At 37.5% G+C, this 12,077-nt stretch overlaps 1 protein-coding gene across 2 annotated transcripts in view; it reads left to right on the forward strand.

Moving 5' to 3' along the window:
* LOC110466782 (AFG3-like protein 2) overlaps positions 1-6,985 on the forward strand; it is a 31,485-nt gene extending 24,500 nt beyond the window's left edge. The window contains exons 15-18 of one of the 2 annotated variants that reach the window (XM_021523537.1): positions 1,322-1,402; positions 1,926-2,045; positions 4,380-4,565; positions 5,208-6,985. In XM_021523537.1, coding sequence (XP_021379212.1) covers positions 1,322-1,402; positions 1,926-2,045; positions 4,380-4,565; positions 5,208-5,423 — 603 coding nt within the window. In that variant the 3' untranslated portion in view covers positions 5,424-6,985. The other variant, XM_021523538.1, reaches the window with a different exon arrangement.
* The last annotated feature ends 5,092 nt before the right edge of the window (positions 6,986-12,077 follow it).

Here is a 12,077-nt window from a genome sequence, read left to right on the forward strand (position 1 = left end):
TGGTTCCTTGAGCATGGTGACCCCCTGTTGAAGGTATACAGTAACACACTATAGATTGGTGGTTCCCAGAACATGGTGGACCCCTGTTGAAGGTACACAGTAACACACTATAGATTAGTGGTTCCCAGAACATAGTGACCCCCTGTTGAAGGTATACAGTGACACACTATTGATTGGTGGTTCCCAGAACATGGTGGACCCCAGTGGAAGGAACACGGTAACACACTATAGATTGGTGGTTCTTAGAACATGGTGGACCCCTGTGGAAGGTACACGGTAACACACTATAGATTGGTGGTTCCCAGAACGCGGTGACCCCCTGTTGAAGGTACACAGTAACACACTATAGATTGGTGGTTCCCAGAACATAGTGACCCCCTAGCCTGTTGAAGGTACACAGTAACACACTGTAGATTGGTGGTTCACAGAACATGGTGGACCCCTGTTAAAGGTACACAGTAACACACTTTAGCTGGGTGGTTCCTAGAACATGGTGACCCCCTGTTGAAGGTACACGGTAACACACTACAAATTGGTGGTTCCCAGAACATGATGGACCCCTGTTGAAGGTATACAGTAACACACTATAGCTGGGTGGTTCCTAGAACATTGTGACCCCCTGTTGAAGGTACACAGTGACACACTATAGCTGGGTGGTTCCTAGAACATGGTGACCTCCTGTTGAAGGTACACAGTAACACACTATAGCTGGGTGGTTCCTAGAACACGGTGACCTCCTGTTGAAGGTACACAGTAACACACTATAGCTGGGTGGTTCCTAGAACATGGCGACACTCTGTTGAAGGTAAACAGTAACACACTATAGCTGGGTGGTTCCTAGAACACGTCGACCTGTTGAAGGTACAATGTAACACACTATAGCTGTGTGGTTCCTTGAATATAGCGACCCCCTGTTACACATTAACAACCTGTAGCCCATGACTATCTATTGAGTGAGCGGAAAATATTTAAAGGTCAAAATAACTGAACAATCAGGCAGTGTTTGTATCCTTGCTGTGAGATCTGTTTTTGTGAGATTTGTCTCTCGACCTAGAATCTTGCTATTTGTTCATTGGTTTGTTAAGAGCCCATGAAAGTTTCGAGTTGAATTTCAAGTTCACTTTTAAGATATATTGGTTGTGTGAAAACAATTTCCAGGGGAACACAATTGTGGTCATGGTGACATATTCAGCACAGTACTAGAGTGTGAAGGTAAAATCTATTCAGGGCATTACATTTCTTGTATAATTAGCTGTTTTATCATTTGTAGATTTCTATTTTACTCCATTATCTCCATAGTTATATATTCCATTCATTGTAGGTTTCTATTATACCCCGCGGCAAGGGCCTAGGATATGCCATGTATTTACCCCAAGAAAATTATCTAATGACACAGGAACAGGTGAGTGATAAACAGCACTGAATTTATCGGTAATTCTTCATTTCTAAATACAAGAATGTATACTAATAAATTCTTGTAGTGATTTTAAGGTGAAATTGAGGATTCATTATTCCTTAAATAATCAGATGTTATTGAAGATTGGGCCTTGGTAGTACACTTGAATACAATTTCCTGACCTGATATGTACCGTCACACATCCTCCTTTTGGTGAAATCATGTTATGGTTTTAATCATATCATTACCATTAGTATAAGTTCTTACTCGGTGTCCATTCCAGTTGTCAATTTTTTTATTTGAATGTTTCATGAAACTTTCTTCAATCTCATGATGATAATTTTAGGTTGTAAATGGAAATAATACTGCTTGAATTAATTTTCTCATATGTATCAATGTATTGGCATACTACGCACTGTGTATTAATAAATGTGTCACTTAGGTATCATAATATATATTGATAAATTGTCCTAGCCGTATTAAGTGTAATTTCCTAATAATAGTTGTGAAATTTGTGGCTATTTTTCAGATGATTGACAGAATGTGTACATTACTAGGAGGAAGAGTTTCGGAAAAAATCTTCTTTGATAAGGTTACATCTGGTGCCCAAGATGATCTACAAAAAGTAACCAAAATGGCCTACGCTCAGGTAAGCCTATAGACCCTAACATTTTGGTTTCAGAAAAAGGTGCTGTATATCGGGATTTTTTTGCTGCAGTTTAATTTGTACCCTCTGTCATGAGGGTGAATTTACATGAACATGAGGAAACAACATAAATAACACAGTAAATGAATGTAAAGGACAGAATTAACATCGGGTGTGTATGTATGTTACCAGCTTTGGGCGCAAGTTTGTCTAGACAAAAAATTCCCAGTACATTTATACATTTATTTCGTTTTAGACATTCACATTTACTTTAAGGTGATATTCATACCCTGCACAACGTCATGAGGAGCATTAAAGTAATAACCCTACTGTATTTATTAGCTCACCTGGTCCGAAGAACCAAGGTGAGCTTATGCCATACCGTGCCATCCGTCGTCCGTCCGTACGTCAACAATTTCTTTAAACGACTTCTTCTTCTTAACCTCTGATTGGAATTTAACTAAATTTGACTGGAAGCATCCCTAGGTGGTGGGGATTCAAAATTGTACAAATGGTGGGGCTGACCCCCCAGGGGCTGAGGGGCGGGGTCAAAAAGGACAATTTGGCTATATTGCTTTAAGCGACTTCTTCCCTGTAACTACGAGATGGATATCAACCATATTTGACTGGAAGCATCCCTAGGTGGTGGGGATTCAAAATTGTACAAATAGTGAAGCTGACCCCCCAGGGGGCTGAAAGTGGGGCTTAGAGTGGGGTTGAGGGCGGGGCCAAAAGGGGGCAATTTGGCTATATTGCTATAAACGACTTCTTCTGTAGAACTATGCCATGGATATCGATCATATTTGGTTGGAAGCATTCATGAGAGGAAGGGATTCAAAATTGTACAAATGGTGGGGCTGACCCCCCAGGCTAAGGGTTGGGTCCAAAAAAAAGTTTATTACATTGTACTTGGAAATGGTTGAGATCCCCACCGTATAACCATATATACAATTGCTGAGTATAAAGAGAAGAATGCACATTTGCTTCCGGGATGGCTCTAGGGTCTGGCCCCACCCTTGGAGACATAGTCCCTGGGTCATAACTTTGAAATGGTTAAGATCCCCACCCCAAAACTATATATACAATTGTTGGGCATAAAGAGACGAATGCAGTCATGATATTAAAATTGACCCCAGAGTTTGCCCCCACCCTTGCAGACTTAACCCCTGGGTCATAACGGTTGAGATCCCCACCCAAAAACTATATACACAAATGCTGGGCAAAATGAGACGAATGCAGTCATGATATTAGAATTGATCCTGGGGTCTGGCCACAACCCTAGGGACCTAGTTTCTGAGTCACAGCTTGGAAACAGTTGAGAGACCCACCCTATAACCATACATAAAATTGCTGGGCATGAAAAATCTAATACAAATATGCTACAAGGATTGGCCTTGGGGTCTGGCATATTCCCTTGGATCTCATTTGGAGAATATTTTTTCATGATTGCTAAGATATCCAGGTGAGCGATACAGGCCCTCTGGGCCTCTTGTTATTTTCAAATTTGCATCAGTCTACCATGATTAACTATTGTTATACTGTGAGTTTTACTGGCGACGTGTCAATTTCATGAATTCAAATTTGATTGACTGATCAAATGCTTTGTAACATCTCAAATGAATTAGAAAAAGCATTCACCTTTTCCGTTCTAAAATGAATGAGAACAAGCTTTCACCTTTCCCGTTGGCTTTGCCATCCTTAATTCTTGCCCTGTTACTACGAGACCTTTCTTGTTATAGGTAACACTTAGGTATGTGTGAAACATTTCTAATTGTAGGTAACACTGTTAGGTATGTGTGAGACATTTCTAATTGTAGGTAACATTGCTGGGTATGTGTGAAACATTTCTAATTGTAGGTAACAATGCTGGGTATGAGTGAGACATTTCTAATTGTAGGTAACAATGCTGGGTATGTGTGAAACATTTCTAATTGTAGGTAACACTGTTAGGTATGTGTGAGACATTTCTTATTGTAGGTAACACTGTAAGGTATGTGTAAGACATTTCTAGTTGTAGGTAACACTGTTAGGTATGTGTGAGATATTTATAATTGTAGGTAACACTGTTAGGTATGTGTGAGACATTTCTAATTATAGGTAACACTGTTAGGTATGTGTGAGACATTTCTAATTATAGGTAACACTGTTAGGTATGTGTGAGACATTTCTAATTGTAGGTAACACTGTTAGGTATCTTTGAGACATTTCTAATTGTAGGTAACACTGTTAGGTATGTGTGAGACATTTCTAATTGTAGGTAACACTGTTAGGTATGTGTGATACATTTCTAATTGTAAGTAACACTGTTTGGTATGTGTGAGACATTTCTAATTGTAGGTAACAATGCTGGGTATGAGTGAGAAGGTGGGACAAATAGCTTTTGAACAGGAACAGCAATCATTCCAGAAGCCCTACAGTGAGCAAACAGGTCAGATTATTGATGAGGAAGTTCGAGATCTTGTGAGCAGATGTTACGACCGGACCGTGGTTCTACTGACCGAGAAAAAGGATCTCATAGACAAGGTAGGTAGACTGTAGTAATGAATTATAGTTCACTGTACCTGTAGCTTTTACGCGTAATGAAAACAAATGAATACATGTATCTCCTTATGAACATACCTCAAACTTTGATGATAGAGTTTAAACAAACAAATAAATGTATCCTTTACAGACATACCTCTAACTTTGATGTTAGAATGAAAAGAAATGAATGCTATATCTATTTATGAACATACCTGTCACTTCGATGTTGTAATGAAAACAGTAGTTGAGGGGTGTTACAAGTAACAAAGTGTTTCATTTTTTTAAGGAGGCTGGCTTAGAAATTATTCCTGATTTTCCCAGCACTAATTGAGTTCTACATAATTGTAGAAGAATACACTTTTCTTTGTGTATATATCTTTCAAAAATGGTGGTGGACCTTCCCAGTCAACATTCTGTTTAAAATATATGTTATGTAAACTCTTTATACTGTTAGAGACATTTACAGAGGAAGATATCTTAATATGGCCAATTAGCTTGTGTGAAGACATCTACTGTTCCACTAAACAACTTGGCAGGTTTGATTGTGTTATCTAAACAGGAAAATTAGTTGATTTGGTTATCTGAACACAATATATTCATGAGATCGGCTGGTATTCACAATTTTATTGCTATATTTTGCAGGTTGCCAAGTTGTTGCTAGAGAAGGAAAAAATAGATAAGGCAGATATGGAGAGTATTTTGGGGAAAAGACCATTCGCAGAAAAATCTACATATGAGGAGTTTGTGGAAGGTACTGGCTCAATGGAGGAGGACACAACTCTACCAAAGGGACTGGAAAGCTGGAACAAAACCCGCCAAACAACAGACCAACCCATAGCAGAATCGGCTGCATCTTAACAGAGACAAACAACAGCATGACAAGGAAAACATAGATTTATTGTGTGGAAAATGAAAGGATTTGATGGACAAAACTACAGACTAGCAATACATTCAACAAATAACTGAAATTTCACAGGTCTGTGACTGATTATCGATATAAATTTGTTGTGTTGAATTTGAAAATACACGCTTTAAAATGTATTAAAACTATGAATAGCAAAATTTAAGATGGTTTATTCGTTGCATTGATAAGAAATGATCAACAATGATGATTGTGAGTTCTCTCTGTGTTTGTTTTCAAAATAATCTTCAGAGAAAGAAAAAGGTTAAGATATATTTCATGTGATCGTGTTTTAACATCAGTTGAGTGATATTCTACATGGTAAAATTAGGTCTTTATCCTTCGAGAGGAAAAATGAAATTAATCTTGAATTAGGAAGCATTTTTTAGGAAACTTTTGAGATGTTATCTAGAATTCAGGGGTCTTGGTTATTTAAACAAACTCACCTAGTATGTATAAAATAAATAAAAAAATATATTTTTCCAAGGTAGACCTGTTTAATTCTGGTAACTCATTTTGGTGCAAGTTTTTTATTTAGTTTTTTTTTTGTGTTGAATTTAAAAAAACACCTTGTATAATTGTACAAGTATGTAGAAATACTTGTTGTCTGTTAGAATATGTTGTTTAAATAACTTCACCAGGACTTGTTCAGACAATAAGTTACTCTGTTTTAATTTGATTTTGCTGTATAACCATAACTACCTATGTCACATGGGGTTGTGGCATGTTCATGGTAGGCACTGTACATTTGATGCAGAGTTGTTGCCCTTTATATCGGAATCGTGAAATCTTTACCAGTTAACTAGTCCCTCAGATTGATTTTCATTTCCTAAAAAAAATATCAGGCTTCATAGGCATTAAATATAGTTGTGCATTTTGGTCAGGGATAATTAGGCCATAATGTACTGAATATTTACATCTCACTAATTGGTTGTCTTCTCCTCAAAGGGATTGCAGAAGTTTAGGAGGAAGTTACATGTAGCCTTCAGCTTACTATTCCAGCAATTTCAAAATTGTTTGTTTTTGTTTTGCTAAATGTTTGCTGAATGTCACCGAATTTTTTTTAAAAAGTGAAATTGGCAAGAAATAATGACCTGCTTTTGTCAATTTTAAGTATAATGATAATTGCATAATTATTGATTTAATGAAACAATTTTTGACCCAAACACAGCATTATACTCTTTCCAGACTATCAAAAAGTGTCCTATGCATCACTGCACAATTGATGGTCACTTAACGATAAAATGATGATGAATTTACATATAGAATTCAATCCATTTTTACAGTTATATATTTGATCTGTTGATGTGTGTTCCAGAAATTGTCAACAATGCTATTGGGTGTATAATCTGTTGCGGTATGTTAGGTACGTTAAATTATTGTGAGATAGAATAAATTCTACAATACTGAGACAAGAGTTTGGACCTTGAAGCATTCTCCTGTATTTGAGGTACCTTAAATCAGTATTTTTGTTATGTGTGATCAGCTCACTTATTGTAAAAAAATAAAATTAAATGTATGGAAAAAATGTTTGGTTTTGTAATAATTTATATTTACTTCTCTGAAAACATCACATGATGTTAAATTGTCCCGACGAAAATAGTGTTCAAACTCATCAGTTGACCAATGGACATCCACCATGAAAAATACTGAAGGTCTATTGGAATAATTTACTTCATAGACCAATGATAAAAATAGTTTGTAGAGAAATGTCCTCTGGGAAATAACTTGTCTTCTTTCAACATTACACATATTTTCTTTACTTCATGTTATTAGGGCCCCGTATCGGAGATACGGGTGCCCTATAGTAATCACTCTGTCTGTCTGTCTGTCTGTCTGTCCATCTGTCCGTCCACAAATTCTGTTCCTGGCTGATAACTTTGGTATTTATTGACCGATGTACATGAAACTGGTCAAGATGTTCAGTTCACAAAAATACACATTAAGGAAAAAAATCAAGGTCAAAGGTCAAGGTCATTAGGTTCTAAGGTCAAGGTCAAATTTTACATCTTTTCACTGGTGAACATTTCGCTATGACATTATGAACCAAAGTTGTTCAGAATTAAACAAAGAGTCAACTGACCAAAGGTCAAGGTCATCGGGTCTGGGGTCAAGGTCAAATTTTGTAGGTGTTCACTGGTGAACATTTCGCTATGACATTATGAACCAAAGTTGTTCAGAATTAAACAAAGAGTCAACGGACCAAAGGTCAAGGTCATCGGGACAGGGGTCAAGGTTAAATTTTGTAGCTTTTCACTGGTGAACATTTCGCTATGACATTATGAACCAAAGTTGTTCAGAATTAAACAAAGAGTCAACGGACCAAAGGTCAAGGTCATCGGGTCAGGGGTCAAGGTCGAATTTTGTAGCTTTTCACTGGTGAACATTTCGCTATGACATTATGAACCAAAGCTGTTCAGAATTAAACAAAGAGTCAACTGACCAAAGGTCAAGGTCATTGGGTCAAAGGTCAAGGTTAAATTAAATGTACCTTTTCCCTGATGAAAATTTTGTTATAACATTATGAAGCAATGTTGTTCAGAACTTAACACAGAGTCAACTGACCTTAGGTCCAGGTTACAGGGTCCAAAGGGTCAAGGTCAAGTTTTGTATTTTTCACTGATGAACATTTTGTTATGATATCAAGAAGCAAAGTTGGTCGGAATTAAAGAATAAGTCAACTGACCAAAGTTCAGGGTCACTAGGTTAATGGTCAAGGTCATTTGGGTCCAAAAGTCAAAGACAAATTGGATCTCTGACTTTGAACAAGGCTCTTGATGTAGGAGGTATATAAGGTGAAATAAAACAAATCAAAGCTAGCAAATGAGTATTGCACCGGTTTTTACATTTCTGTTAGCCCAGCAAATATGGAGGTGGAAGGAAACAAGACTCACATCATAGTACATGTAAAATGTATATTTTGCTTCCTTGCGATTCTTTTTGAAGTCCAAATGTCAAACGTCAAGCTCAGCTATATGGGCAGATTGCTTCTTGATGATTATGGGGGATATATTGCCACAAGACGGGGCCCTTACTGACCTGTCAGTGTTCTAGTTGAACACTAAATCCATTAATAAAATTGTCCTGGTCAAGGCCTCATCTATCGAAACTTAGTAATTATATAACAAATCTGTATGTCATAAAGACCTATTGTCTTAGTGGGTAACTCTTAAATTTCAGCCTGCTTAAACAACCCATTGGATCTACCAAGTTATATTGTACACAAACACCATTTGTTCTAGTCTACAGTGGTTTTCCTGTACACACAAATCAACTGAACTGATCAAAATTCTACCATACACAAAAAACAACACGCTTAGACTAAAATGATTCCACTGTACAGACAAAAGAACTCATCTAAACTACTTATGTACCAAAGTTCTACTGTACACAAAAACCAGTATGCCCAGACTGTAAATTTTTAAAGTTAGGACTAACGGCAATCTTCTGTGTACACAAAGATGGGTGTCTAGGGTAACAAGGTTCTGCTGTACACACAGATGGGTGTCTAGGGTAACAAGGTTCTGCTGTACACACAGATGGGTGTCTAGGGTAACAAGGTTCTGCTTCACACACAGATGGGTGTCTAGTGTAAGAAGGTTCTGCTGTACACAAAGATGGGTGTCTAGGGTAACAAGGTTCTGCTGTACACACAGATGGGTGTCTAGGGTAAGAAGGTTCTGCTGTACACACAGATGGGTATCTAGGGTAACAAGGTTCTTCTGTACACAAAGATGGTAGTCTAGGGTAACAAGGTTCTGCTGTACACACAGACTAGCATGTTTGGACTAACACCAATACATGTCTTATTTGGTTTGATTTGTTCGCTTGTCTATATGCAGGATAAGGAGGGTTATGTTCTTGCTCCAGCGACAGCGTTGGTTTTACTGTGGTGCAAGTGGTGAAATCTATTAACATCACCTTCAGTACTTGTAGTACAATGATGATATAAAGGGAGCCCAAAATTGACAAAGTGTTCAAGTGAATGACCATAACCCACTCAAAATGTCACACGGTTTCAAATTTGTTAAAACCTTTTAATAACTTTGTTTTTCTGAACAATAAGAGGCATATGGCCATGATAGTAGTATTTGACCAGTGACATTCTGCTGGAATGAAAAGCTAAATGTTGTTAAGATGAACGAACTTGACCCACTTTCAAGGTCTGACGTTTTAAATCCTCTGAGCAACATCTTTTAAATAACAAAGATGCCTAGGAATTGTCTAGTAGCATGCTGAGACACATGGATATCTGATTTTTTTCAGATGAATTGATTTGACTTACTTTCAAGGCTACAAGTGTGAAATGTTTCAAAACCTTTAAACAACGTTAACTTCCTTTAAAGATTAATCAACAATAAAAAAATAATAATTAAAAAGAAATGTCAAAACCAAGGTCCCAGTAGTAAAATAAGTTCAACAAAGATCCATATTAAGCTAAAGACTAATGATACTTAGCCTGTGCTGTGCGAAGTGCTATAAAGTTTGTTTTATTGATTAAACCATCGTGATCTTGACGCACTTAGAAGGTCACCCATTAAGATGTGTTTTTATACCGAATTGAACGGCAGTTAATCGAAACAGGCCAATTGTGTCTCTTGTTTCTTTTTACCTGTTCCAGATAAAGGATAAAACTCCTAACTGTATTCAAAAATACAGCAGCAATTCGCACACAGCATTAGTCGGTCATTAACTAGTATTTTATTATCTGGAACATAAATATATTTCTTTTACAAACAAAATTCATTAATGTTTTTATTTAAAAGCACATTCCTTTCTTAATCTCTCTGCATCATAATTGGTGCACAAAGTGAGAATCTACACTGTACATTGTGTGTTGAAATTGGTTAGTATGCTATAAAATAGGTGTTGATATTTGGCCAGTAACATGTTGGGATGAATGGCTACTTAGTTTGTTTAAATGAATGACTTTGACTTATGTTTAAGGTCGCAGGAGTCAAATATGTTCAAGGCCTTTAAACAACTTCTGAATAAACAAGAGGCCTAGGTAATCCTAGGGTTCTGATGTTTGGCCAGTTACAAGCTGGGATAAAGGGCTACTAAGTTTGTTCAAACGAATGACCTTGAGTTATATTCAAGGTCACAGGGGTCAAATATGTTTAAACTGTAATCAACTTCTTATTTACAGCCAAAAGGGCCAGGGTGATATTTGACCAGTAGCGTGCTTGGATGAAGGGCTACCAAGTTTGTTCAAATGAATGACCTTCGTCCATTTTCAAGGTCATAAGGGTCAAATATGTTGAAATAATCTTCTGAATAACCAAAAGGTCCAGGGTAATGATATTTGGCCAGAAGCATACTGTACATTGTGTGTTGAAATTGGTTAATATGCTATAAAATAGGTGTTGATATTTGGCCAGTAACATGTTGGGATGAATGGCTACTTAGTTTGTTTAAATGAATGACTTTGACTTATGTTTAAGGTCGCAGGAGTCAAATATGTTCAAGGCCTTTAAACAACTTCTGAATAAACAAGAGGCCTAGGTAATCCTAGGGTTCTGATGTTTGGCCAGTTACAAGCTGGGATAAAGGGCTACTAAGTTTGTTCAAACGAATGACCTTGAGTTATATTCAAGGTCACAGGGGTCAAATATGTTTAAACTGTAATCAACTTCTTATTTACAGCCAAAAGGGCCAGGGTGATATTTGACCAGTAGCGTGCTTGGATGAAGGGCTACCAAGTTTGTTCAAATGAATGACCTTCGTCCATGTTGAAATCTTTTTCTGAATAACCAAAAGGTCCAGGGTAATGATATTTGGTCAGAAGCATACTGGGATCAAAAGGCTGTAAAGTCTGTCCAACTTAATGTCCTTGTTTGACTTTCAAGGTCTCATATGTCATATGTTTACATCTTTTAATGGGTTCTTTTGAATCAAACACTGATATTTTGTCTGTAGCTGTATTTAAGTCCACTTTTACAAGATTTAGGCCCGTTGGGGCCCTTTTTTCCTGCTCTATAACGATCTATGTCAGGCATACTATTCATTCACATGGAGGCATATAAGTTACGATGTTAATGTACAATTGTAAAAAAATATCAAGCATGGCTTCTATAATTCACGTACAGTGTAGTTGGTTGCCGCTAGCTGCGATAACGTAGCTTTCTGCAACGAGAGATTTTTTTATATATATTGCGAGGCCGGGTATTAATATTAGTACTAGCTAGGTTGCCGCTAGCGTTTCCCATACTTTAACACGGCACAAATAACTTTTAGATGATTTTGAAAGGAGAGATATAGGTCTTGAAATTGATATTGTTATCAAAAAAATTAAGGCTTGGATCCTTTCCGTGACTGGATTCCATTGTGTGTAGGTATGGCCCTATGGCGGTCCCCCAGAGTTTGGTAGCAGATCCCCAGTAGCGTGTGGACTATCCAGAGTATGTGTCCTCCTTCCTCCTCGTCATACTTTAGCACTATCAGGCAGCGAAGTGCTCTGTCACGTCCTTTGACGTCTCCGAGCTCGTGATAATATAAAAATGCGAGGAACACTGCATATGATAGCGGTGGGATACCCATAGTACCGTCTGGGTGTTTATCTAGTTCCTTGAGGAGATGGGGAAGACATAAACTTATATCTTCCCCCCCCC

Source organism: Mizuhopecten yessoensis, unplaced genomic scaffold (genome assembly GCF_002113885.1).
Source record: "Mizuhopecten yessoensis strain PY_sf001 unplaced genomic scaffold, ASM211388v2 scaffold11145, whole genome shotgun sequence".
Classification (NCBI taxonomy): Eukaryota; Metazoa; Mollusca; class Bivalvia; order Pectinida; family Pectinidae; genus Mizuhopecten; species Mizuhopecten yessoensis.